The sequence below is a fragment of the Thermobia domestica genome, chromosome 4 (genome assembly GCF_964235325.1).
Source record: "Thermobia domestica chromosome 4, izTheDome1.hap1.1, whole genome shotgun sequence".
In the NCBI taxonomy this organism is placed as follows: Eukaryota; Metazoa; Arthropoda; class Insecta; order Zygentoma; family Lepismatidae; genus Thermobia; species Thermobia domestica.
The window spans coordinates 22296624-22323935 of record NC_137457.1 but is presented as its reverse complement, the minus strand read 5'-3'; the positions used below and the strand labels follow the sequence as shown (position 1 = coordinate 22323935).

Sequence of the window (27312 nt, the reverse complement as noted above, 5' to 3'; positions counted from 1 at the left end):
ACTTATACGTAAATCCGGCACTGGGTTTACCACATAAATTACTACATTACATACTACAACATTAAGTGGGTGAAACAAATCATTTTGTAATATCGGTCTCAGCAACAATGTATGCTTCGTAAATGATATTAAAGGTTCCAAACAATATGACTGGTAGATAAATAACATTTTGAGATATGACATAAGGTTTTATATTTATTTTCAAATACGTTGCTATACCATCTTTCACTCAATTATTATTTTGTTTCTTCTTAGAAATTTCAACCAATCATACATTTCTGTCTTTCACTATAAACAAGTAAATTAGCTCAAAACATAAACATGTAAACTCCCTTTGTACACATTATTTTGAAACCCATAAGAAACAAAGATTTGCAAAATATGTCTTGATCCAATGCTTTCTGTGTTTGCACTTATTACAAAGTTTGATTTACATATAACGGACTTTCTTGCTCACACTTAGCTAGCCTTCACACTAGGATCCTATGAGCCGCTCGCGTGAACTGCAACTGGAAGCTTTAAATTGTGTTAAATGTACGCCTTCACACACACACGCTTCGGTGCAAATGAGCTGCGGCTCTGAGCTGCTATGAAGATCACCCCACCAGTAGCTGGCTCGAGAGGTCTGCTGGCGGAGAAGAAAATGACACACAGTCTTATGAGAGCCCTTCACACGTGAGTTTGAACTGAGTTGGAAGGGAGAAAAGTGTAGGAATATTTGATGTTGAAACTTTTCTCATTTCGGTGTTACTTTGATGAAACGCACACTTTATACTCCTTCAGTTCTTCAAATGAAGATGTAGACATCTTGAAGTAATTGAAAAATGTTCTTTCATCTTCTCTCAGTTTAGGAAATAGACTATAAAATGAATATTCTTCCAGTCTTGATCGACTTATAGGATGAATTCACATTGTTCTATATTTTCTTTTCCTTTTTCTTTTGTGGTTGTCGCTAAGATTAAAACTGCAGTTTCTTCTGGCTCTATTATGGCTGCCATTTTGGTATCACGATCTTTTGAGCAACTCAGAAGTATTCAATGCCTTTACACTATAGGTTCACACGAGTGGCTCAAGAGAGTGGCTCATTAAATTCTAGTGTAAAGATAGCCTTAATTTTATCTTAATGCAAATAGACACAATATTAGACGGTAGAAAACAAGCTGACTTGAAATTCTGATGGTTTGTGATTTTTCAGAAAAGTTTTATTTCATTCTAGTAATAAACTAACGACTTCACATAAAAAAGATAAGCTTATTTTATGATATCAGAGCTACTTGTGCAATGTTTATTCGGCCAAAAATAACAACAGTACAATCAGTAAACTAGTTTTGTTTACAACTACACACACACCATTCAATTGATCTTGCTTTACGGTAAAATACGAGTTAAAATACGAGGTTTCACACTTTTTCTAGTTATATAAACACACTTTTCTTGAGAGCACATAAATGTCGCCGAAATTACAAATAAATTAATGAGTGAATGATTCCAACTTGAAAGCCATTTGTGGAATTAAACTTAATTTTTAGCCTTATGAATACCAGTTCGACTATGCATTAAGATATACACAGGGTGTTTCAAAACAACACCAACAACGTTTGCGAGGTGATTCCTGATACCAAAATAAGACAAAAGGTATAGACTATCCTGGGTGCACAAATGCTTCTTTTTGAAGTTCTAGGCAGTCCAAAACACAATAAAATAAACTTTAAAGTTAGATAGCTTCAAAATTATAGGACCTATTGTAGTCGGGTCAAGACTTCACTTTGGAACTAGCATGTGCCTTATTCAACTATCCAAATTTCAGAATCCTGCGACACTTCCACAGCAATTTTTATAGAGATAGTTGGAGGGTATTTCAAATTATAAGCCCGTAGTCAAACTCCCCCTATAAAAATTGTTGTGGAACTACCTGAGGATTCTGAAACATGGATATTTGGATAGTGCACATATTAGTTCCTAAGTGAAGTCTAGACCTGACTACTGTAGGTCCCATAGTTTCGGAGCTAAGGACCTTTAAAGTTTATTTTTTCATGTTTTCGGCAGCCTATAACTCCGAAAAGAAGCATTTATGTGTTGGTCTACTTTTTGTCTTATTTTAGTATCAGGAATCGCCCCCAAACGTTGTCGGTGTTGTTTTGAAACGTCCTGTATATAAAATAACAGGTAACCCCAGTTCGCGTTTAGCCTTCTGTTCGGCTCCCTGTCAGTGACATCATGTGGAGGAACTTTTGCATGTCTTGAAATAGTAGCCCTATACCAACTAGTGTAACTGGGTTTGCAATATTTCACTTGTTCTCTTGAACTACTTCGCGATACCCAAGGATGCTATAAAATAGAGGATGTGCCCATATGTATCTTCAGCCTATTAGGTAACTGAATGACCGCCATATATGTTGGTTCAAAATATTGCGATCGTCACACTAGACATGTAGTGTATTTGTCGTTTATTTTTAAGTTTTAGCTTCAGATTTATATTATACAATGGCTACATGCTGCACGTATGGGTGTACAAATAGAAGTCAGAAGAAAATATCCGAAATAACCTTTCACAGTTAAGAAAATCACCAATCATAGGATATATATGGCTGTTACGTATGGCTTCACGATTTTGTGATACGGACAGATCCTCTATTTTATAATATCCTTGGCGATACGCCCACGTGAGTCACCGACCGCAAAGTATCCTGGGAAAAATGAGAGGCTGAATCAAAAGTCCCCTGCTATGCATGTTCTGATCCTGAGTTTTCTGATTGTCCATTTTCTGCTAAGACACTGTTGTCAGGTAATGGACATTTTGTTGAAATTCTAGGCGTGGGAGGCTCAGAAGGGAATACATCATTCAATGGTCTATATGTAGGACGTACGGAGTATGATCTAATCACATGCCTTTTCAAGAACAAGATACCTAACCCTAAGAGAATAAGAATCACCATTATCACTCCAAAAATTGATAACACGATTAAACTATAATATTTCAAATTACTTTTGCGAAAGCTGTTTGTCTTAACTTCAACTATATCTGCCATAGGCATTTTATTATTTGGTTCGTAGTAATCGTCTTCTTCAGTAATATTTAGGAACGATTTGCCACAAGTGTCATCCTCAAATTTCTTCCACAATTTATTAATTATTTTTGCACTATTTTCGTTTATGTCAACACCACTTGGATATACTGCATTCTCAGAAAGCCATTCTATTAAATCTTTGAAATAGAAATCACAATTCCAAGGATTTCCTTCAAGATTTATAACTGTGATCATTGGCATTTTCTTCACTGTATTTACATCAAGAGTCTGCAAATTATTACCAGCTAAATCTAGTGCATTCAGTGCTGGCAAGTCATGATCAATTTCAAGCTCAAAGGTTTCAAGTTTACAATAACTAACATCTAGAATCCTTAGTGTAGGAGCGCCTGTAGCAATGTTTGTAACTGACAAAGAAGTCAAAGGATTGTTACTTAAGTAGAGTTTTCTTAGCTTTTTATTATTATGGAAGAGATTACTGTCAATAAATGCCAAATAATTATAGGACAAATCTAGAACGACTAAATTTTCAAGAGGTGCAAATGTTTCTGAGTCAAATTCCTTCAAATCATTATGACTGATATTGAGAATTGAAAGCTGATTGGTAGAACAGAAGGCACAACTTTCTAGATGTGTAATTCCATTTCCGGATATATCCAGTTTGTACATAGACTGAAAATTACCAATAAAACCCCCGGAAGGAAATGCTGCATAAATTGCATTATCTCGTAGGGACAACGTTTCGAGTTCCGCATTCATGGAAAAAGCATGCTGGTCCATTTCAAATAACGTATTATTGGATAAATCTAAATAAGCTAATTTCGTGAGTAACAAGAAAGTCTCTTTATGCAATGTCATCTCCCAGTTACCACTAAGATTCAAGTTCACTAGACCTTCCATATTCTCAAAGCTAGTTCCATTCAAATACTGAAGGTTGCAATTGCTAATATCTAACTCCTTAAGATTTGGCAATATATCCTTCGGTAACATTGTCAAAGAATTACCTCTTACACTAAGTTTAGCTAAATAAGAATTCTGATCAAAAGTACCATCAGGCAAAGCTACTAGTAAGTTTCTGGAGAAGTCAACTTCCTCCAAAAAGACCATAGTTGAAAATGTTTCTGATGCAATTTGTTTTAAATTATTTCCAGATAAGTCTATATAAACTAAATTCGGTAAATGGAACAGAGCTTGAGGGGGCAAATCAGACAATTGGCAATCTGCTAACACTATTTCAACTAGCGAGTCGGACCTTAAGAAAGGCCCGTGTTGTGGCATGACTAATTGTTTGTTCCCCTTTAGGTACAACAATGACAGGTAAGTATTGTCCTGGAATACATCAGGTGGAAGGGAATGAAACACATTTTCTGATAAATCTACTTCACTCAGGGAAGTAAGCCCTACAAAAGCTTCAGGTTCAATTTCTTCAATACTATCGTTTGATAGTCTTATAGTACGTAAATGTGAAAGACTATTATTAAAGAAGATTCGATTCTTCAATGTGGGTATTTGGCTGTTAGCTATAGTAAAGTAATGAGTTTCTTCATCCAGATCTTGAGGAATATCATTTAGTCCTCCGCTCAAACAGTGCACCACATCACCTTCACAGGAACAATGAAATAAGCAACTCTGAAGAGTTGTGGTCAACTTTATTGTGATGAGCAGAACAATCAGGGACATCCAGTTACCAGTCATGGCTTTTCCAAGGCTTTGGAATTGTTTCTGTAAATAAGAAAACAAAGAAAACTGTCAACAGAAGAGTTTTCTTATGCTTAGAGTTTTAATTTAATGCACTAGTTTATTGTAAAAGATGTATTGTTTGTTGTACGGTATAAAACTTAAATGTGTATCCTTTACACAAATTCACACCATGAATCTAAGTAAGTGTAGGTAAAAGACTGTAGGCTATTTAGAATTTTATCCAGGTATCGTATTTGGCACAGATTAAAAATAGGTGTCCCAATACAAAATTAAACCAAGGAGAATTGCCTTCGTGACGATGCAATACTTTGAGAGAACAATTTCGAACAAGGACAAAAGTATCCTTCTGAATAGGGATAGGGAGTATCCCTGTTAACTTATCCTTTTGAACACTAAGTGAATTACAAATGCAGGCTTGCCAACCATACAATAATTTATCATGATATAGGATAATTTAAACCTTAATGTTATGTAGGATAATGCCCTTGCGTTAATAGGCGAAAATACGAAAACTTCAGAACGCATACTTTTTTCTTTTGCAATTTTGGCAGTTTTTGAATCTGTAAATAAATTGTAGATATGCATTAAATAATTATAAAACACATATACAACGATGTTCTTGACAGTCATTCCCGCTAAAAATAAATCAATAACAATTTGAGAATTCTCAAATGGCAACCCTGCATCTATTATTAAAATGCAATTAACGTTTACAGGGGAATGGAAGTATTGTTGTTGTTCAAAGTAATGTTAATAAGAACTTTTAAAAAATGGTGAGGAAGAGGTCTGCACAGGTTCAGATCGAGCCCGCGGACCGGACTCAGGCCACATAACTCACAAGGAAAGGACATGAACATGTCATCCGAACATCTGAATCGAACCTAGTCCATTAGATAAACTTAACAAAGATATGTTCATGCACAAAAAATTAGGTGCCATGAACAACGGAGTAAGTCCCTGGGGCCCATTAACCCTGTTAGTATAAAGAAAATCGTAGACTCACAGTGAAATAGGTATTGCATCAATATTGTTCATTGGAAAGTCATGGTTTATAGTTCATTCTCTTCAGCATGAGACAAGCTTTCCAGAGCTGCTATGTATTGTGGTCCATAATGTACTTGAACAGGGAAAATTGGGAGAAAATCGAGAAATTTCCCTCCAGAAATCCCTACCATCAACTTTGGCCCCCTCTGGAGTGGTCCGGGGTAAAAGCGCACAATCTAAATGTATCTCTAAAAATACTATAGGAAAGTAGGAAATGTGTATACGAAGTTTTGTATTGATTGACGGAATAGATACAAGGGAAAAATGTGTATTGTTGTACAAGCTTTGTTATGTTTATCGAATGCACTAGGTTTGATTCGGATGTCCGGATAACATGTTCGTGTCAGTTCCTTGTCAGATCACTTCGGACCTGGTCCGTAAATTTTTAAATATACAACTATATTCCTCGGGTCTTTTCGGGCCTAGCTTAGTAATAGTTATATATACTGTAAATACTGTAAAACAATATTTATCGGAAAATTCTTTCTGGAGAACTTTTAAAGCACAACTGCAAAATTAACCCTCTAATTGATGAAAATAAAAAAATACAATTTTGCATTAATTATTAAGTTTCTGTAATTCGGTCTTATTTCGGGCACATTTGGTTATTACACGGACTCGGGCCTGAAGGCTAAAATATATTTCGGACTCGGGTTGGGCTTCACATTATGAATTCACGGGCCGGATCCTCGCTAAAAATTCCATCCCTTGCAGACCTCTATGTTAAGGACAGTGACGTGGATTTGGAGTCCGAAACTGAAGATTACTAGATAAGTTTATTATATATTATTGCTATTATTTATTTATTTATCAACACAATAGGCATTACTGCCCAATTACAGTGTCTACATATGAACTTAAATACATAATGTTAGAGTATAACGTAAAACTTTAATACAAAATAATAATAATAATAATAATAATAATAATAATAATAATAATAATAATAATAATAATAATAATAATAATAATAATAATAATAATAATAACAATAATAATAATAAATTATAATGAACCTGATGCTTGAATAGAATATTAAATTAAAATAATACAATTTACTTTTTTTTTCTTTTTTACAGAACACTCAATATTAGGTTTTTGAATGAGTTTTCTGAACAATGAAATATATCTACATCTTCATAAACTTCAATTATTTTGTTGTATGTAGCACAAATTCTCCATGTGTGTCATGCAGTCCCTAAGCAGTGTTTCAGAAAAGTGTTCCGGGGGACACACTTACTATTCAGAGGGACACATATTTTCAGACGGTACTATTCTATTTATTATTATATTATAGACGTATTATTTTGGTTTCCTCCGGGGGATTACTCTCAGAGTTCCGGGTGGGGCAGTGCACCTTACAAAACATGTCTGCAAGAAGCACTGTCCCAAAGATGTATCGCGAAATTTTTTGAATTTAAAAATCGTGAAAAATTTAATAATAGTTAGTTAAAATCGAGACAAATTGTACCTGCCAACACCTCGAGTGTTAGCAATAATGCTCAGTGCTATTGTTTCACTATTATAAAAGATATTATTATTATTATTATTATTATTATTATTATTATTATTATTATTATTATTATTATTATTATTATTATTATTATTATTATTATTATATAAGGTATCCATCGATAATAAAAGTTTAGTGATGGCAACAACGTATCACTTCGACACCGAACACGTGCCGTGTATGGCTTATTTGCAGTGTTATTTACGAGGGCGGTTAGGGTAAATCTTCTGCTTGAGTACAAAAGAAGCCGGTTGGGGACCAATAGAACGTCTCGAGTATATATAGAATCATTATAAAAACTAATTTATTTCACTATTATAATAGATATTATTATTATTATTATTATTATTATTATTATTATTATTTATGATACAATAATAATAATATCATCAAACAAGTGTGTCGTGTCGTTCAGTAAAGTGTGTGGTCAGTCAAAAAAAAAAAAACGTTGAGAACTACTGCTCTAGTCAAACGAAAACATAGAAATTAACGATTTCCGGTTTGAACGTTGGTCGCTATAGGACAAAAATGGTAAGACATAACGAGAATCGTTTTTGTTGGAATTGATTCACGGTCCGAGAATGGGTTTAATTTTCTTCATTAACTCTTAATTCAAACTGCAAGTGATAAAAGTTAAAATACATTGAACAAGTAAGGTAATAGGTAGCAACAAATTATATTTTAATCAATTGAGCATCTGAATTCATCGATTGAACGATTTTCATATAACAAAAACTGTAAGAAATCCATGAAATGCAACATTTGCATCAATGGCTTTCTGATATTGCAAAGGTTGTTATACGTCACGGAATTTCCAGGATCGTAATGGAATCGAGATCTCTGTTCCGGCTTCTCTAAAATCAACATCTCTCTTGTCCCAATTTTCAGCGAGTAGAACAACAATAGCTTTTTCTCAGCATTCAAAAAAAAAAAAAAAAAGAAAAAGAAAAAAGAAAGAAAGAAAGAAAAAAGAAAGAAAGAAAGAAAAAAGAAAGAAAAAGAAAACGGTTTATGGATACTTAATTTGATTTTTAGTTTAGCGTTCCTCTCAGCACCACGGCTATATAAGACGTAGACCTACAGCTTGAAGTGGAATCCGAACCACATACGCTCCCACCGGGAATCGAACCCGAGTTTCCCTCGCCAAAGGTGCGTACGCTAACGGCTTAGTCACGGGAAACTCAGTTTATGGCTGTAAGTAGCAGCTCAAAGCACAGAGAGATTAAACATGAACTGAGAAAACCAACATGTCGATATTTTTCTTTTCATCCGTGGGAAAAAAATAGAATAAAGCTTGTTTTATGTTGCAATATTGTAGTAGAACCTATCAATACTCAAGGGGTTTGTTCACTGTTCCATTGCGAAGGACCCCAGAGACTAGACTTTGGCCAATAGATGTAATAAGAAGTACTAGTCTAGTCCTATCTAGAGGTTCTGTTTTTGGCCCTGGAGCTTGAGGAACTTGATCACAAAGGACAGCAAAGGAAAGTGGATCATAGGTGATTTAGAGAAACTGAGATGTTTTAGGAATGAAATCAATATAGGTATAAGCTCAGCATGCAACCACATTTAACATATGTGAGAAACATCCATAGAGGATAGCACTAAGGTGAGATATCGGCATAGGTGATTGGTCGAAATGTTTTTAAAACTAGATATCTCGAAACAAAACAAGGATAGAGGAAAGAAAAAGTGTCTAGTACAGCTCATAGGTGACGAGAAGAACCCTAGCAGAAGTAGTGTGACGTAGGTATGGGCTCGCCCACTTTTTGCACGGGGGTTTCAAATGACACCACGGAATAACACACAGATAACTACCGGAGTAGCAGACGATATCTAAGTATAGACCACGCCTCAAAAACCGAAAATGGACTCGACCGTGTCGTTGACCTTTCCCCAGTACCCTGTTTTAGAGTTCTTCTCGTCATCTGTGAGCTGTACAGAATCTAAAAACTTGCATATGACATGCTTCAAGGAAACTTCAGGAACACAGTGAAACTAGTGAGAGATCATTCTTCGCTACTGATTACATTTTGACTAATTGAAAAGCTTGCCCAATTAAAAAAAAAAAACTATCAAACGAAGACTTGGTCAGTGGATTCTTCAAAGAAACTTGACCCTATAATAACCTATGCAAATAAATGTAAACAACCTCTAAAACAACAAAATAATTCAGACTAAAGCGGAAACTCATCAAACAAGTTTATTCGTTTCTAGATTGATTTCTTTTCTTTCCTTTCTCTTGTACCTTGTATGTTAGAAGAAAATAAAGTAACACATGAGATTTTTAACAATCTATACGAGCAGGTCCATATCCAGGGGGTCTAGGGGGACGCCCCCCTAAATTTTTGCTGGAACCAGTAAAATTTTACCGGTAGGCTTGAAAATAACTATGATACGGTGATGAACTATCACATGGTTGGATCGCCCCCCCCCCCCAACATTTTTGGCTGGCTACTGGCCTGTATACCAGCGTTTCTCAACTTTTTTTTTTTTTTTTTTTGGCAGACACCAAAGTATGTTACGAACTTTCGTGATACCCTTGCATATGATTTTTTTTTCTAGATGCACAAAGGCAAACATACACCGTGTATAAAAACACATAAGTTACAATACATTTTTAAAAAAATATGGAACGACTATGAGATGCAAATCTCACAAGCAAATTACGTAAAATTCTTGAATTGAAACGTATTAACACAAAAGAAACCTATGACTCTTAAGCAGAAATACGAGAAAGAAATATTACCATGAGAAATATAAGAAGATATCAAACTTAAAACTAGTCCCTGGCGATTTTTCAAAAATTATGTCTATGCGTGGACGAACTCTTGACAGACACACGGGAGAACCGGGTTCGATTACCGGCGGGAGCTCATGTGGTTCGGATTCCACGTTTATCAGTAGGTCCACGTCTCACATAGCCTCGCTGCTGAAAGGGATGCTAAACTGAAACTCAACTCTTGACAGACACACTCTCATGTCCAGTGTGTCTTTCCAAAGAAAAGCAAACAGCGTAAAAAAAAATCCAGCTTTAAATTTGAAACACAAATGTGAAATCAAGTTGATTGGCGATGATTCTTTTTATTGTCTTCTAAAGACAATTTCTTTGCGGAAGATCTTAGAAGACATTAAAAAAATCTCGCTATACACCTGACATGTATACGTGGCACAGCGGTTGAGAAACGCTTATCTATACGACAAATGAAAATTATTCGTAATTACAATTCCCACAATCGATTTGTTTTCCACATTCCTAAAACATTCGATAATTCTGATCTGAGGAGTAAAAGCTCTGAATAGACATACTGCACATATATTCAGAAAAATAAAAAGAGAAATGAAAGAGAGAAAAACGTAACCCCTAAATATGAGTTGTTTTACGTATCTATTATTATTATTATTATTATTATTATTATTATTATTATTATTATTATTATTATTATTATTATTATTATTATTATTATTATTATTATTAATAATAATAATAATAATAATATTATTAATAATAATAATAATGTATGAACATTTCAATTGATTGTAGTTGCACTCATACGAATAAATTTAACTCAATTTGACAACTGCTACCACTATCTTTTGCGTTACATACAGGTATTTACTCTTTCATAGACAGTGCTGCCACGCCTTGGAAAGTCTGCTGAAACTAAACGTGAGATATGCATTGAATATACAGTAGTCATCTTTAAATAGATTTAAATTGCGTTTTAAACATGTATGTTACAACGAGGCATTACGGTAAAATACCTTCTTCAGTTTCAAGGTTACTTTCTACCATATCCTTGGGATTCAATGATTTTTCATTTGCAGACGAGGTGCTAGTTAACTTCTTCATAAAATCCCCCTTTAGCTTTTTTTTTTTCTCCTCTATTATTAGGCTGTTATTTTCGGTGTTTACAAGGACGTAATACATTACACTGCGAACATTAGCACATTTTCACCAGTTCTTTTTTTCTTTCTTTTCTTCCTTTCTCTTTTCTTCAACATCTAAATGGAAAGTATTACAATGAAATACTCGTGGAAATGTATTTGGTCCCTTTGTGAAAACATAGCCATTTTAGAAGCAGGCCCGTATCCATGAGGTCTAGGGGGGCCGCCCCCCCCTAAAATTTCCACGGTAGGCTTGCAAATAAACTATAATATGGTGATGAATTAAAATATGGTTGGATCTCCCCCCCTAACTTAAGCCTGGCCCCCTGTACATTTTTGGGCTGGCTACCGGCCAGTTTAGAAGTCAGCATTAAGATTCTATAAATGCGTAGTATTACTACTAATCATATGAAGTGCGAACGTGAAATAAAAGCAAGGATAGGAATCATGGGCGCCCGGAGTATTTTTTTCTAACGGAGGGCTTCTCCCTTGTTGCTTTATTAGATCTGGCATTTAATATACGTGGTTTGCTATTTTACGTATGCATTTTCCTGAGCCAGGGAGCGGGCCCCTCCCTGCTTCCCTTCGGGCGCCCATGATAGGAATGGTGAAAGAAGCCTTTAGGAGTCTGTTTTATGGGACCTTGAATAAAGAGTTGAGATAATACTTATAAAATGCTTCCTAACTAAATTAATATTACTTGGTGTAGTTTCTATTTAAACACATGTTCTTTATTATTATTATTATTTTCAACGAACTTAAAAAACTACTAAAATCTATGTCTGTCTGTCTGTTCTTTGAGAATTTTTGAATTTTGAGCTCTCCATTAGATAGAATATCGAAAATTATCTGAGAAAGTAATGGAATTTTTCGCGTCAGTCTTCCCGTTCTCAAGATATTGCCCCCCCCCCAAAAAAAAATGCCCAATTTCGGGAGATTTAAGCACCCGTATCTCGGAAACCATAAGCAATAGAGAGAGATGATATTGGCGTTGATTATTGTCCAAGAGGATGGTGAACATTTTGGTAAAAAATAGTACCTGGTGGCCACTATCGAACTGGCCACTAGTTTGGCCAATGGCCTCCAGTTAATATTGGTATCAAAATGTTTACCATCCTCTTAGGTATTCATCAACACCAATATCACCTCTCTATGACTTATCGTTCCCGAGATTTCGCGAGATTTAAGAAGGCATATCTCGGGAACCGTAAGCCATGTGGAGATTATATTGGTATTGATCGATACCCAAGAGGATGGTGAACATTTTGGTACCAAATAGTAACCTATAACTACTGACCAATTGGCCCCCGTTTCCTAGATATTGGCCAAAAATGTTCGAATTTCGGGAGATTTATGGAGCCATATCTCGGAAACTGTAAATCAAAGAGAGGTGATATTTTTTGCGAAGTTTTGCGAGAAACAGAAGAACGTGCAGATAGAAAGATTTGCTTTTTACATGTAGGAAAATCCCGTTATCCTTCCCACTCCATCTCTCCATTCTTTTTAAGTTAGTTCTGGCAATGGCTCTTAGAACATTCTCAACTGGTTTTATTTTGTATTTTTAAATTATTTTATTTTAAATATGTTCTCTTTTCAATGTTGTTGCCATGCTTGATATTTCTTCTTTTTTCTTTTTTATTTGTTATTGTTTGACAATGTAATTATGCAGTAGACCGAGTGGAAGATAAGGCACAAGCCTTAACTCAACCTTTAATAAATTAAAATTGAAATTGAAACATGGACATTACGCAAAAATAATGAAAACCGATTGGAAGTTTTCGGAATGTGATGTGGAGAACCAGGTCGGTAGCCAGCCCAAAAATAAAAGGGGGGCCGGTTCAAGTTAGGGGGGGCGATCCAACCATATTATAGTTCATCACCATATTATGCTTCATTTGCAAGCCTACCGTGAAAATTTTAGGAGAGGCCAGCAAAAATTTGGGGGGGGCGGCTCCCTACATTCCCCTGGATGCGGGTCTGTGGAGAACTAGTTGGATCGAGCGGAAAACTAATGAGAGAGAGGGTGTTAGGAATGGTAGAGGAGAAAAGAACAATTTTAAATATTATTGAGAAGAGGCGGAGAAACTGAATGGGACATTGGCAAAGAAGGAACTGTATCATGAGGGACGTCCTAGAGGATATGGTGGCAGAAAAGAGAGGGAGGGGCGAGAAAGGGTACAATTGATGGATGATATCGAAACAGAAAAATCATGCTTGAATACGAAAAGGTTACTCACAAGGGAACCTTCCGAAAATGATAGTTGCAGTGAAAGACGTGACCTATGCCAATTGAAAGAGCTGTAACAGAGATGAACATTCCCAAAAAAATAGCTGCCCATAGCAATAGGTTCAAGAAATATAAGGGGTGGAAGTTCGGGAAACAGCAAGATTGGACAAGGGGGAAAAGTGCAAATTCCACAAAAAAGGGGGGCACGGCAAAATACAATGCTGACAAGTGATGTATAGAAAGAGACTTGCCACAATAGGGAACAAATGAAGGCCACCAGTGGGGTTAACAGTGTTGCCAACTGCAAGGAAAAGTACATGTTTTGCAAAGAGCACTATATGTAGTGAGTGCAATATTCACTGTCAACCTGTCATGTAGAACATAAGATATGACGTGTATAATCAGTGGTACAATCTAATAAAAGAGAATAGAAAAAACAGAAGTACGAAAAATACGGAAAAGACGGAGTTGGCCATAATGCGCCACATTTGATCACGAGTTGTGCATATTAGAATGAACAAAACAAGAAGCACCGACTATGCAGAAAACCGACGTACCTAGAATCGAAGAGAAAAACGAGTTCCAAAGTTGGCAACACTGGCCATGAACATCCAGACAATTCTAATATAGTTAGGCCACCCGCTCCACAAAAAGAAAATTCCGGCAACAGGCATCACTCGGAATGCATCAATGCTAGAGTGATTGAGGCAATGCCAAGTAGGGGAACATGAAATGGTAGGGTTGAGCCAACAACCTATAATAGAAGTAAGCATTATGTCATAGTTGGGTCGTATGTGAGAATATACAGGGTGTCTCACCAAACTTTGTGACCTGAAAGATTTGCGAAACGAACAAAAGTGTGACGGATCCAGTTGTGCAGGAATGTACCAATGTCAGGGGTGATAAAAGTCTGTGAGAAGCAAGTGCCCCCAGGATCCCCATCATAGGGCCCCAGGAGCCAACTTCAAACTTTCAAATGGCAACAGGGACCGAGTGGTACCTCCCTCGATAGATCATGGAATATGCAACAACACCTATAGGAAACATTTGCTATATGAAGCATGTTTTTCAAAATGGCCGCCACAAATATATGTTGTGTCTTAACATGGCATCGAACATTGTGATCTCAAATTGCTGCGAAGCGAAAAGAGATGTTGCAAATCCAATTTCACAGGAATGTACTCACGTCGAGGGCCAAGAAAACTTTGTAAGAAGCAAGTCCCCCAGGGCCCCCATCATAAGGCTCGAGGGGTCAACCGCAACATTTCAAATGGGAACAGGGGGCGGATGATATTTCTCTGGATTGATACAACACCGCCTATAAGAAACATTTGCTATATGAAGCACGGGTTTCAAAATGGCCGCCAAAAATGCACGTTGTTCTTGTCACCGAGCAGATATTTTTGGCTGCCATTTTGAAATCCCATATAGTAAATATTTCTGATATGCGTTATTGCATATTCCAAGATTTATCGAAAGAAACATAACTCGACCGATGGTGCTACTTGAAATTTTGAAGTTGGGCCCTGGGACCCTATGATGGGGGGCTTGGGGGCACTTGCGTCTCACAGAAGTTTGTCGCCCGCTGACATGGGTACATTCCTGTCCAATTGGATGTGTCACATTTTTTTCGCTTTGAATCTATTTCAGTCGCAGAGTTAGGTGGGACACTCTGGATATGTCATATAGACGGTGATAGTACTGCAGACAGCAACACACAGCAGATCAAGCCTTTGATTTTGTTTGCTTTCTACAGGTGTGGATATGTGATAGAAAGACCACCAAAGGTTCCGACACCTCTAGAGTACAGTTTCGATACATTCACAGGCATCATTGTACCATGTGTGACGGATTGGCGGTATTCCACTGTGCTCACTGCAAATGTATCTTCTGTTTGGACCATTGTCTCATCGAACAATTGCACGTACAATGTGGACGAGCATGTACAAATGATGCGAAGGCTAATGCCTGTTTCCGAAATTTTCTTTTTGTGAAGCGAGTGGCCTAACTATATTAGAATTGTCTGGATTTTCATGGCCAGTGCTGCCAACTTTGGAACTCGTTTTTCTTTTCAACTCTAGGTACGTCGGTTTCCTGCATAGTTGGTGCTTTCTTGTTTTGTTCATTCTAATATGCACAGCTCGTGATCAAATGTGGCGCATTATGGCCAACTCCGTCTTTTCCGTATTTTTCGTACTTCTGTTTTTTCTATTCTCTTTTGTTAGATTGTACCACTGATTATACACGTCATATCTTATGTTCTACATGACAGATTGACACTGAATATTGCACTCACTTCATATAGTGCTCTTTGCAAAACATGTACTTTTCGTCGCAGTTGGCAACACTGTTAACCCCACTGGTGGCCTTCATTTGTTCCCTATTGTGGTAAGTCTCTTTCTATACATCACTTGTCAGCATTGTATTTTGCCGTGCCTCCCTTTTTTTGTGGAATTTGCACTTTCCCCCCTTGCCCAACCTTGCTGTTTCCCGAACTTCCACCCCTTATATTTCTTGAAGCTATTGCTATGGGCAGCTAATTTTTTGGGAATGCTCATCTCTGTTACAGCTCTTTCAATTGGCATAGGTCACGTCTTTCACTGCAACTATCATTTTCGGAAGGTTCCCTTGTCAGGTCCGAAAAGTGACCTGTCAATAATGGCATTATATCTATGATGATAATGTTTGATAATTATAGCTCAGAGTAATAGATAATATCAGAATATCTATGATGATAATGTTTGATAATTACATATAGCTCAGAGTAATTGATAATGGTAGAATATCTATGATGATAATGTTTGATAATTACATATAGCTCAGAGTAATTGATAATGGCAGAATATCTATCATGATAATGTTTGATAATTATAGCTCAAAGTAATTGATAATGGCAGAATATCTATCATGATAATGTTTGATAATTATAGCTCAGAGTAATAGATAATGGCAGAATATCTATCATGATAATGTTTAATAATTATAGCTCAGAGTAATAGATAATGGCAGAATATCTATGATGAAAAAGTTTGATAATTATAGCTCAGAGTAATAGATAATGGCAGAATATCTATGATGATAATGTTTGATAATTATAGCTCCCAGTAGTTGATAATGGCGGAATATCTATGGTGATAATGTTTGATAATTATAGCTCAGAGTAATATATAATGGCAGAATATCTATGGTGATAATGTTTGATAATTATAGCTCAGAATAATTGATAATGGCAGAATATCTATGGTGATAATGTTTGATAATTATAGCTCCCAGTAGTTGATAATGGCAGAATATCTATGATGATAATGTTTGATAATTATAGCTCAGAGTAATTGATGATGTCGAAGGGAGATTAGGAATTCCGTAACCTTTTGATCAAAGCAGGATCATAATCTGCCCCATTTAAGATCCCTGTCGTTTGTAATCCGACTTCAAACAAATTGACTTACTCCGTGTGGTAGGATGCAAACATGAATTACTATTTGAAATGTTGAATTGGTCCAGCACATTCCCTCTAAAATAAATAAATGTAAAAAAAATCTTAAATGAAACAAAAATATGATCTTAGTTTATTTCATAAATTATTATTTGGATCTTAGAAATAATACATATTTCTTAAGGTTTTAAGTTGTATCAGGGACGGATCCAGGACCGACTTCTGGGGGGGTTATCATACTGTTACTTAGAGCTACTTTTAACAGCTTCAAACTCTGGAATGAGTTATAAGAAAGTTTCCTCTTCTGGGAGGGGCAACCGGCCCGATCTTCTCCCCCCCCCCCGGGGGATCCGCCACTGAGTTGTATTAAATGTTATCCTCTCAATGTAGTAGGTAGTGAAGCATGGATAAAAAGAACTGAAAATAATTTATGATGCTGGTGCTGTCACCATTATCTGAACAAAATGTACTTCCCTAAGATGAAGAATAACAGTAATCTGAGCTCTAATTTGGAAACGTTATCTGGATTCGTAGAACTTAGCAAAACAACCTATTATAGTTTTAAATTGTAGAGAAACTCGAATGTCATACTATTTTAGGATGGCCCAAATATTATTACTTATTTCTTCCACGAAAAGTTCCAAGTGAAGGTGCTGGGGATAAGCATCTCCTCGACTGTTCCCTTCCCAATATATGTAGTCTTGAAATAAAGGTCAATCAACATAAAATTATCGTTTCTGGTAAACAAAAATCATCTGCCTTTCTCCCAAAATTTCACTGCTCCTCCGTTTATCCCCAAGAAATCAAAGGTGGTATTGGTATTAGCGTAGAGCCTCCAAATTCGAGATATCGAAACGAAAAAAAAACTCCATCATCATATCACTAATTACGACATATAACATAACCAATTTATTCTGTATATTTTCTTTATAACAAACAATCGTAATTTGAGTGTTTATCAATTATACAGCTTACTTACAACTCGATATTTAGACAACTTAAAAATTTTCTTCCAAAAATTGTCACTATAATACACTAAAGATCAGCGCCGTAACTTAGTTTTTTTCTGGGAGGTCAAGCATTAATACTTATTTTTTGCCCCCCTTGAAAAAGTTGTTTTCTTAATTCTTGGGTCCCCTCTTTCCATCTTTCTCTTACTCTTTATGGATTCCCCGGAGCCCGTGGGTCCTTCCACACGGCAAGGTCCGCGGGACCGTTAGTTATGTCCCTGGGCCCGTTCCATACATGACAAATTAATTAAGAAGACAATATTGATAAATCTCAAAGCCATGCGAATTATTTTGGGCCCCTAATAGTAGACATTTTTTTTGGGCCCTGACTCATTTTTGTTTTATTTCCTGTTGGTGCTGTTTTGTTTATGTAATGTAGTGAACCTGTTTGATGCTTCATTTCTAATTTCATGTTAGTATAATATAGTATCGTGTTAGTATCGTTAGTAAGAAAATTGTGTCTTAAAATGTCCCTCCCTCCAACAGCGAGGAGCTTCCCTGGGGGCCAGTTGCCCCTCTCCACAAGTTACGGCCCTGCTAAAGACCTATGATTTCCTATCTGGGCTTGTTCATCTACAAAACACTCCAGACCAACTCGTAACAGCGTTTTTCAATACATACAACTCTGACCATAGTATATACACTTGTTTATTAAAAACTAAATTACAGTGTAACGGTTTCGACAACTTAACGTTGTCTTCATCAGACACTAACTATTAGTGTCTGATGAAGACAACGTTAAGTTGTCGAAACCGTTACACTGTAATTTAGTTTTTAATAAACAAGTGTGTGTATATACTCTGATAAGAAGTGTTTATTACTTCTTTAGTGAGTTCCAGAGCCCTGATGGATAGAGTTACATACAACTCGCATGCATGATGTTGGGTTGACGACGTGAGTGTGAAACCGAGTGAGCGTGAGGTTGAAATGGTACTATGTGCGTGAGGTTGAGTAAGGTTAGTCCAAAGTGGACACCTTTTTCCACATGTCGACAACCATATTTAGATTTCAGTATTATATTTGTGTAACCGCAGGTTCGTTGAGAAATTTAGAAAAATGTTGTTGAGTTTTTAAGGCGATTTTTTTTGTAGTTGGATTGTAGATATCTGCACTCCGTACAATTAATTAAGGGAACGAAAAGTGAAAAGTAGCTGCAGCTTAGGGAAGTTCCGCTGATTATACTATTATTCATAACTAGCGCTAGAGTTCATTAGATTATGTTAGAAATTTCGGACAGGGGAGGGGGGATCAAAGGTGTCCCGTATTCTCATAAAGAAAATATGACAGGTTTAATTTCCTTTCATTTTTCGGTACAACGAGGACTTAAGTCACTGGCACATAGAGACATATTGCAAACCCTCCATACACGAACAGGAAAACATAATTTAAACAAACTTATATTATATAGCAAAATACATCATGAAAGGCCAGTCACAGAATGTTTGCTGTATCAACAGCATTCAGTCATTTGATACTTTATACGTAAGAAGATACGGGTAATAACCATTGCGAGAGAAGCGTTCTGCAAGTCATTATATAGTACGAAACATGACAGCGAATGCAAAAGAGATTTATGCAGATTTAATTTTTAATACTGACGCAGGAAAAAACGGCAGAATTGTGTAATATTTGCTTATTCTCAGCTTTCCGTTTGCCAAGAACATTTGGTCACACATAGCATACAGTACTTTTACACGCCAGGTGGACGACAAGGCACAAAATAAAAGAATAGCAAATGAATGTCGCTCATTACAGTGTTGTGTGATTAGTCATTCGTCTTTTTTTTTTCTGTGAATTGAATGATTTGTCGGAAGTTCAGGTGCAGTGTGGTTCAAGTTACTTACAGCTTGCAACGTATCATTTAGTATTTATTGCTTCTTTTACTCGGGTAAGTGAATATTAATGCTTATTCGTTTCATAACATAATTTTAGTTCATTTCAGTGTATGGTTTCTCAATTGATAAATACTATTAACCTTGGCTCAGTGCGAAAATCCTTTGAGCAGAGTATATTTATGTTTCGGGGAACGTAATGTTGAAGCTATGTCACCCAGTTTCCCTTGTTCGTTTCTTTATATATTGAACTTTATCGTCACTCTTATGGCATTGAGTCTGTGTGAAACAACCAGCAGTTTGAGGTCGAATTCGAAACTCCGTAGAGGCTAGGGATGCACACGAGACGAGTCAAGACAGGATTTCCCTGACAAAATTCGAGTCGAGACACGGCTCTTCCAATAAACACATTTTTCGAGTCGAGACATTACTTTTACAGCACATTTTCGAGACGAGACAGCCACAAATCTTGTCTCGTGCGCATCCCTAGTAGAGGCCGCTGTAGCTCAGTTGTAGAGCGTTCACCTATAGTGGATGAGGTTCTTGGTTCGATCGCACCTCGCGCCAAGTGAAATTTCTGGTGGACAAACACCGTATGCGTAGGTTTTCTCGGGATTCTCCCTTTTTCTTCATTCCACCATTTCATTCATTTCACATCATCTCTGCCCCTTTAACCTAGCCGCCAATTAACTCTTCTTGCCCCCCAAAGGCTGATCCAGGACGGACTTCTGGGGGGGGCGGTGCGTTGTAATACTGCTACTTAGAGCTATTTTTAAGGGCTCCAAACTCTGGGATGGATTTTATTTATATATAAAATTTAAAAAGTTTCCTCTTCCGGGGGGGGGACAATCGCCCCGATCGCCCCTTGGATCCACCACTGTTGCCCCCACTGTAAGCACCTGTGTTAGGACCGTATATTAGACTCTTTCTCCGTTGCCTTATATATTCGAGAATAAATTAATTTATTATGTTAGAAATTTCTCGTGTGGGCGTTTACTGTATTAACGATTATAATATGCTTTCCCCTAGTTGGAAGGGGTCACGGTAGCTCAGTAATAGAGTACTTAGCTCTGGTTCGTGAAGTCCTTGGTTCGATCCCCGTGCAGGGTAACATTGTGTCCGTAAATTTTTCTCGGGGTACTCATACTTCTTCCTACATTCTCATTCCACCATCAACATTCACTTGCTGTAATCATCATCTCCCTTACCCTAACGGGCATAAAATTAATTCGTAGGACGTTAAATTGAAAGGTTTCATTTCTTTTCTCTCCCCTAGATGTCGCCTAAATGCATTGTCCACGATAATTTATTCGTCGTAATTTGCAACACTAGAACTGATTTTTTTTTCGGACAGGATGAGGGCAATTCTGGAAATAAAGCCTAGGGAGCAGCGGCGGATCTAGAAGTTAAAAACTGGGGAGGAACAGCCAGAACCCAGACTATAAAAGATATATCATGACTTTACAATTTTTGATGGGCCTGCAGAAGTTTCCAACTTATCCCACTCCCGATACAGATTATGGCTAGATTGGAGGTTGACATTGTGGACCTCACATGTTTTACACATCGCATAACAGAAAAACTGCTTCTGATACTATATTTAATCAGTAGGGCAACCCAAAAGCATAAAAAGCATAATAGCAATTTAGACATATGGTTGGTACCTTGAACATGGTTGTGGTGGTCTAAGGCAGGCCCGTAGCCAGCCCAAAAATGTAGGGGGGGGTCGGCTGAAGTTGGGGGGCCTGATCCAGCCATATGATAGTTCATCACCATATTATAGTTCATTTGCAACCCTACCGTGTAAATTTTAGGGGGGGCAGCAAAAATTTAGGGGGGGGCGGCCCCCTAGATCCCACCTGGATACGGGCCTTGTCTAAGGGTTCAGAAGAAACAAATTTTAAAAGCATAATAAAGCATAATTTTAAAAAATAAAGTATAAAGCATAATTTAAAATATATAGCATAATTCTTGGATAATTCTATTTAACTGCAAGTTTAACATACTGTATTAATTTTTTTAAAACTAATATTTACAGTGCGAAATCATTGAGAACTTAACAATACAACAATGAAAAGCTTATTTTTATTTCTGTAAATTTTTCGATGTAATACTTTGATGTAGAGAAAAGAAAAAAGGAAAAGAAGAAAACTTTCCGCCAACAATAAATGGTACACAAGAATTCCACACTATATTGTTATGTGTACCTCTGGATCTTGAGCACTTTCTGTACTTTTTGGTGGCATCTTTTACTTTCCCTTTCAGTATATATGCACCTCTAAGGCGCACACAAGTGATAGGAAAAACTGACTCGAGAAAGCATATTTCTTTACAGTGCGTTAAGTAGAAAGTTCATTAATTATGAAAGAGACTGGTTGCATTAAATATTAATAAATAGATCAAGATATTTAGAATATATTAATGCATAGTAAATATTATACATTATACACGACTAGCAGCGTTCACCCCGCTTCGCTGCGGTCACCCCGGAACGCAATAAACTTTGTTACTTAGATAATTTTTACTTTTTCGCTTTCAAGTGATATGATAAAAACCATAGTAGATTGCAGTAAATGTTAACATTATATCGCCTGTCATTTATGTTAACCCGCCCCGCTTCGCTGCGGTCACCCCGGAACGCAATAAACTTTGTTACTTAGATAATTTTTACTTTTTCGCTTTCAAATTGCAGTAAATGTTAACATTATAGCGCCTGTCATTTATGTTAACCCGCCGAGTGACACGGTCATGCGGGTTGCATATAAATACGTTTATTTTTATACCTATGATGAACTAACAAAGGATTTGTACGTTATGGACACTTGAATGGTCAATTATCTCAAGACACTGGTAATTAAAAATTAAAGTGATATGATAAAAACCATCTAGGGTCCAAATCCTAATAACCCCCCAAAAATGAAAGAAATTGGTTCAGCCGTATTAGCGTGATGAGCTAACAAAGGATTTGTGCGTTCTCTTTTATATAATAGATTAATATAAAACAATAATTGGAATTAACAATAAAGCATAATATGGAAAAAATTAAGCATAATTAAACAAAAAATAAAGCATAATGTGGGGTGCTCTATTAACCACTAAGGAATAAAAGGCAACGCTTACTGTATATTTTCAAAAATATATAAATAATACTTCAATTATTTTTGTCACTCAAAAAACCGGGGGGGAGGTGAGGGTAGGATGCATCCGCCTCTGCTAGGGAGTCACAATATGTTCATTCAGATCTGGCTTGTTCTAAATGCAAAACCACGCAATGCCATTGATTCATACGTGTTATAAACTTCGGTTATGAACAATGTTTTAGATAGACCGAAACTAATAACCAACCATACTAAAGCCTGTGACAAACATCTTGGCATTTCAGCGAAACGAATAAAATGCAAGGTCTGACGCGATGTTGCCGAGTGTTAAGGGGTGTGGCTATGGCTAAGCAGACGAACTACAATGCGATCAGGTGGCGGAGGATAGACGTGGATGTGTACGAAATAAACGTGGCAATATCGCTAGACTTTCATTTGCTAGCAGCATTTAAAGGGAATTTGGAGCGCCGCCTTCAAATGGCAAGACGTTTGTCACGTCGTCTAGTTATATCGAAACCAATATCAAAACTACTAGCTTTGCTACTACGTGGAGTTTCCTCTGTTTCGCTCCAAATGTTTTCCTCGGCAAGTTCACTTTGCACTGAAAGACTTCACTAAAATCGCAAATTCAAGTCTTCAACATTGGGAGGTACGGGTAAGGCCGTTCCCATATTTTTTTAAAGCGATGTTCAAAATATTTATAAAGTAGAAAAACAATGCTGTGGGGGAGATTTGAGGCTTATTCTGGGGGAACATTAATTATTCATCTCACTTTCCTTTGTGGCAATCAGACACAAATCATCACATTTCTCCCCAAAAAAACACATTTCAAATAGGATTATTGGAGTACACAGTCCCTCCCAGTTCCAAGATTAGAGGGGACACAGGCCTGTAGCAAGCCCAAAAATGTAGGGGAGCCCGGCTGAAGTTAAGGGGACCGATGCAACCATATTATAGTTCATTTGCCAGTCTACCGTGAAAATTCAGGGCGGCGGCCCCCTAGATCCCCTGGATACGGGATTGAGGGGACATGTTCCCCTCACCCTCCCGGATTGGCGCCAGTGGACTTCACTACAGTCCGGCTCAAACTTCCTGACGTTTAAGGAATGTCTTTCTTTTCATAATATCCAACGCAAGTTGGGTGACGTTGTCCTATAGCTTTGTTCCTGCATTAAGAGAAAGCAATTTTAAAGGTATGTCCTTATGATATAGCTATGTCATTATTACATTAATAAATTTGTAAGAATGAATTTGTTTTTCCCAATATCTTTATTTTTCCCGTTAATGTTTCACGTTATGCCGGTACACGAAAGGACACAAGTATTTAGTTACAAAACTCAGCTCCTTCAAAGTTCGTAGCTTATGAGTGCTTTCGCACTCCTCTCACCAGTGGCGGATCAGCTAGAAGGTAAAAACTGGGGGGGGGGGCAGCCAGAACCCAGACTGTGATACGTGTATAATCAGTTTACTATAAACTTTAAAATATATATAAATAATAGCTTAAATTATTTTTGTCACTCAAATAACTGGGAGCTACGCCCCCGGTCCAGGTCTAGATCCGCTATTGCAACTCACCCTTTAGTGTACACTTTGACAATAGGTTGTCATACAAATGTAGTGAATATCCCATTTAAAATATTAGCGTTATAAGTATACGTTGCTAATGAGTTCAAAACTCGTATTCTATAATGGAATGCATTTTACCCTCATTCATTATCAAGGCGCCGATTTCTCTGTAAATTTAAGGGGACCCATTGAGATGCAGAAGGTATATATATGAGGATTTTAAGAGAAATTGCATTCAAATTATGCCAAATATTGTATATTCATGAATACAATAAAGGGCCTACATTATCTTTAGTGGGCCCGGCTCCCCCGGCCCCCAGGATCTTCGCCGTTGCTCATTATCTACACTGACAACAGGACTGGATACATAACTTATTATGGCTTTAAGTATAGTTTATTTCTTCTTAAAATTCGTCCCGTAATGTTTTAACCGTTGTGTATTACGTGAAAAATATAACAGGAAATACCGTGGGGTCCCTCAGAGACCCCAATTAAAAATAAGTAATTATTGGTGTTTCGTTACGGAAATTTTATACAGATACACTTTAAAACACTACGTCATTACACTCTGAGACTGTCATCTTGGACAGGGCCGTGCCGTGGAAAATCAGCGCCCTGGGTGAGAGTATACGACGGCGCCCCCATACATATATTCCAAGCATTTTTCCTATCTTTTTTCCTTTTTCCTCCCGAATTTTCGACCCTTACTTCGGCGCCCGGGGCCGTCGACCCGCTCGCCCCCCCCCCTTCCACGACACGGCCCTGATCTTGGATATCACTGACATCATCGTGATCCAAAATAGAAAAGAAGTACTTGTTTACCTCGTCACCAGGTGACAGGCGCAACAACAGCCCAGAATATTCGAGTCATGTCATCTTGGGATTGTTGTTTGAAGTATCAGGAGGATTTAGCATTTTAAAACTAGTTTCTTTTTTAAAGTGCAACTTCATTCCCATCCGAAGATGGGCGGGCACAGAACTTAACACCTTCTCTGGGGGCCATGAGCATTCATTTATTGCTAATTTCATCGGGATATGGGTATCAGGATTTATTTACTTTTCAGCAGATTTTGTTATTTGTTATTCCCAAGCTGTTCAAAAATGTAAGCAGGTCTCAAGTTATCTATTGCTTCAAATAGTAATAGGAAAAAAGAGAAAGCAATGTAGCCTAATGTTAAAAAAAAAAAAAAAAAAAAAAAACCTCTTTTGTTACGAAGTAATTTTCGGCAAAATATATATTGGTAATTCCTGCCATCTATTGAGCATTATGTAAACTACTAATTATGCTCGTTTTGTAAGAAACAAAAAGGAGAAAAATAATTGATTACTCACATGGGTATTACCTTGGGGTCTTTTACGACCCCAGTGCTAAACAGTTATATTTTTCATAAAAGCAAAACAAGTATAAACGTTATTTTGCGTTCAATATATTAAACATACACTGGGGAGAAAATACAAGACCAGACTTTTGAGAAACGTTCATTTAACAGGTATACTGCATTAAATAGCTCTGGATTCAAGAGCGCCGATCCTGGGGGGCCGTAGATGCCCGGGGCCACCCAATGCTCATGCGGGACCCTTATGAATATACCTAGGTACAATATTTGTGGGCCCCTTGTTGTATTTATGAATATACAAAATTTGGCATAATTTGAGTGCATTTTGTCTTAAAATCTTCATATATATACCTTCTGCATCTGAATGGGCCCTCCCAAATTTACAGAGAAATCGGTACCCTTGTGTGGGGTCTCAAAAAAAAACCACTGTGCCACGGTTGTACAAAACTTATATTCTACTGACGGATCTACACTTTTACTACGCACCCTTGCATGAGATTGCTCTCGTGACCTGCTGGAAAGAGTAGCGCAAACGGCTAGGCTGCCAAGATATGGCAAGGACCAGGTCCGTAACTAGACGGGGGCCTTCCCCCCTAAACTTTTCATGGCCCCTCCAGACTTCAATACAAAATGCTTAATACAATAATCACAATTTAGATATTTGTAAGAGCATTTTTAATGACTTGCGCCTCCCTATCTTATTCATGGCCCCCCCAAACTTCTGTGTCTGGTTGCGGACCCGGCAAGGAATAATGTCATATATTCTTCAGAATTTTCTATTATTTACTGTGCAGAATTTCGATTTTGCCGTATTTTGATCTTTTATTTCTGGCCTGAATAGTCCCAATCTGCACCAAAATATTATAGCTACTGAAACTGTATTATGGCAAACCCAGTGCAATGCGATACAAAACAAATCAAATACCAATTTAGAAAGCAAATTAGCATCTAAAACATAAGCATTTTACTACTATCTAGTGCTTAGAATGTAAACTGTGATATAATATCTAGAGCTATGCAAAATAATAGCTATTTACTTCTTAATCTTTAGAATATCAGAAATAATTATTAAGCAAAATTAACCTATTAAATCAATACTTACACTGTGAATTGCTGTACTGTTTCCACAACAAGAAAAGAGATTTATAAAAATATTTCTTATAACATCCACTGAAATATTCCGATGTCACATTCACTGCAATGTTTTTGTAACAAAGCACTGTACAGTTGTTCTTCCCAGAGTCAGTTTAAGTCACAGGTGAGAGATAAGGGTTCACAGATAACTCTGTGTAATAAAGAATTATCTCATGAAACAACAATTTCATTTTTATCTTCAGAAGTCCTTTTATTGATACATACAGGCAGCCATTTTGAAATCTCTTAGCTAAACATAGTCATTTTATTTCTCAGTCTAAATATTCGTTATCTTTAAGTTTTAATAATTAGAAAGTGCCTAGAAAGGCGACTTACTATAGATTAGATATGGCCTATGATCACATCCGGAATTTTTATTTTCCGGAATCGGGAAAGTTAAACCTGAAAAGTCCGGAATTTAGAAAAAAAATCCGCAATTTGCAAAAAAATGTTTACTTTGAGAAGATTTTAGAATTCAGAAAGGTGCTGCAACAAACTAG

The 27312-nt window shown here is 36.9% G+C and overlaps 1 protein-coding gene across 1 annotated transcript; it reads right to left on the bottom strand.

Annotated features, from left to right (window-relative positions):
* Positions 1–167: 167 nt before the first annotated feature.
* On the bottom strand, positions 168–26929 carry LOC145683759 (uncharacterized). The gene is made up of 2 exons (XM_081755316.1): positions 26781–26929; positions 168–4748 (listed from the first exon to the last, which is right to left on the bottom strand). Exon 2 carries the CDS (start codon positions 4719–4721, stop codon positions 2724–2726), a length of 1998 nt encoding a protein of 665 aa, XP_081611442.1. The 5' UTR covers positions 4722–4748; positions 26781–26929; the 3' UTR covers positions 168–2723.
* Between the last annotated feature and the right edge of the window lie 383 nt (positions 26930–27312).

Excerpts from the sequence above, each read along its gene's own strand:
- LOC145683759 (XM_081755316.1), bottom strand. The coding sequence starts at position 4,721 with ATGACTGGTAACTGGATGTCCCTGATTGTTCTGCTCATCACAATAAAG.